Consider the following 1,536-nt stretch of genomic DNA (forward strand, 5'->3'; position numbering starts at 1 on the left):
TGTTAGTAATATCACTGTCTCCCTTCATCACCAAATCTCCCCAGATGTTAGTAATATCACTGTCTCCCTACATCACCAAATCTCTCTAGATGTTAGTAATATCACTGTCTCCCTTCATCACCAAATCTCTCCAGATGTTAGTAATATCACTGTCTCCCTTCATCACCAAATCTCTCCAGAAGTTAATAATTTCTTAACAAATTTAAGTATTCTAATTCTAAAATCCCTAGTCTCTACTTGTGACCTAGGCCAGTGCTTTTGTACTGTCTAAGGCTTTAATATTGATCTTAACTGATGAGGATTCAAACCTATGACACCTAATCTCCCAGTAGAGCCATTCAATGACTAAAGCCTTAGGTAGGCCCACATAATAGGCTAATTAAAGGGATTGTAAAGATACGCGTAAATTGTTTTAGAAAACCTCTTAACCGCTGCTATATAAGATGAAAAGTATGTTGGTGTGTGTTATTTCCAAATTGATAAATAAACAGGTCGCAATAACCAAATGCGATGCCTGAAATGGCAAGTAGGCGAAAAAACAATGTGCCGAATTGACCAGGTGTCGAAGTGTGGCAAGTAGGCGAAAAGACAATGTGCCGAATTGACCAGGTGTCGAAGTGTGGCAAGTAGGCGAAAAGACAATGTGCCGAATTGACCAGGTGTCGAAGTGTGGCAAGTAGGCGAAAAGACAATGTGCCGAATTGACCAGGTGTCGAAGTGTGGCAAGTAGGCGAAAAGACAATGTGCCGAATTGACCAGGTGTCGAAGTGTGGCAAGTAGGCGGAAAGGCAATGTGCCGAATTGACCAGGTGTCGAAGTGTGGCAAGTAGGCGAAAAGACAATGTGCCGAATTGACCAAGTGTCGAAGTGACATGTTGTCCTCAGATTATAAAGTGGCTGGTTAATCAAAGAAGAAATTAGCATATAGCGCATGCGTATAAACAGAAATATTGAACGGGACGGAAGTTGAGTTGAACTGCAGGCATTTTGTTGTGTTAAAATTTAGCACGTAAAAAGTAAAATGTCGTACGGTAAAGGTGAAGCAGATACGTTCTACGTTGAACAGCAACATGTTGGACGAATTATTGGCAAAGGTGGCGAAAGAATCCGAAGTTTGCAGGTAAAACAGTATTTGTGATTTGATAAGATTGAGGGGTGATTCGCCCGGCACCCACGCGGCGGAATAGACTCAGTTATCCAGTCGTTCTTGTACTTTTCTCTTAAAAAAAATGCTGTCTTAAAATCTTGAAGTAAAGCTTAGATCATTTAGTTTTCGTCTGTGAAGCATTTTATTGAATAAATTTAAACACTTTTCTCTTTGTTTATACAATATTACCTTCTACTAAATAGTTTTCAACCATGACTAGGCTATTTGACATAATTATGTCATGATCAAAATAAAATCTGTTCAGACACCTCTATTTGATGCCCCTCTGGCCTCTATTTTAATGAACTCTCAGGAATTATTATCATACAGTGGTGAGAAGGGTCCAATTTCTATATCAGGGTAGAATTTGCCATTATGATAAAATTCTA

General features: G+C 39.2%; 1 protein-coding gene across 1 annotated transcript in view; it reads left to right on the top strand.

Annotated features, from left to right (window-relative positions):
* Nucleotides 1-1,021: 1,021 nt before the first annotated feature.
* LOTGIDRAFT_175025 (hypothetical protein) overlaps nt 1,022-1,536 on the top strand; it is a gene marked incomplete at both ends in the record, with an annotated part of 10,249 nt that continues 9,734 nt past the window's right edge. The window contains 2 exons of the mRNA XM_009055128.1: nt 1,022-1,120; nt 1,413-1,507. Coding sequence (XP_009053376.1) covers nt 1,022-1,120; nt 1,413-1,507 — 194 coding nt within the window. The remainder of the gene's footprint in view (nt 1,121-1,412; nt 1,508-1,536) is intronic.

The sequence above is a fragment of the Lottia gigantea genome (genome assembly GCF_000327385.1).
Source record: "Lottia gigantea unplaced genomic scaffold LOTGIsca_233, whole genome shotgun sequence".
In the NCBI taxonomy this organism is placed as follows: domain Eukaryota; kingdom Metazoa; phylum Mollusca; class Gastropoda; family Lottiidae; genus Lottia; species Lottia gigantea.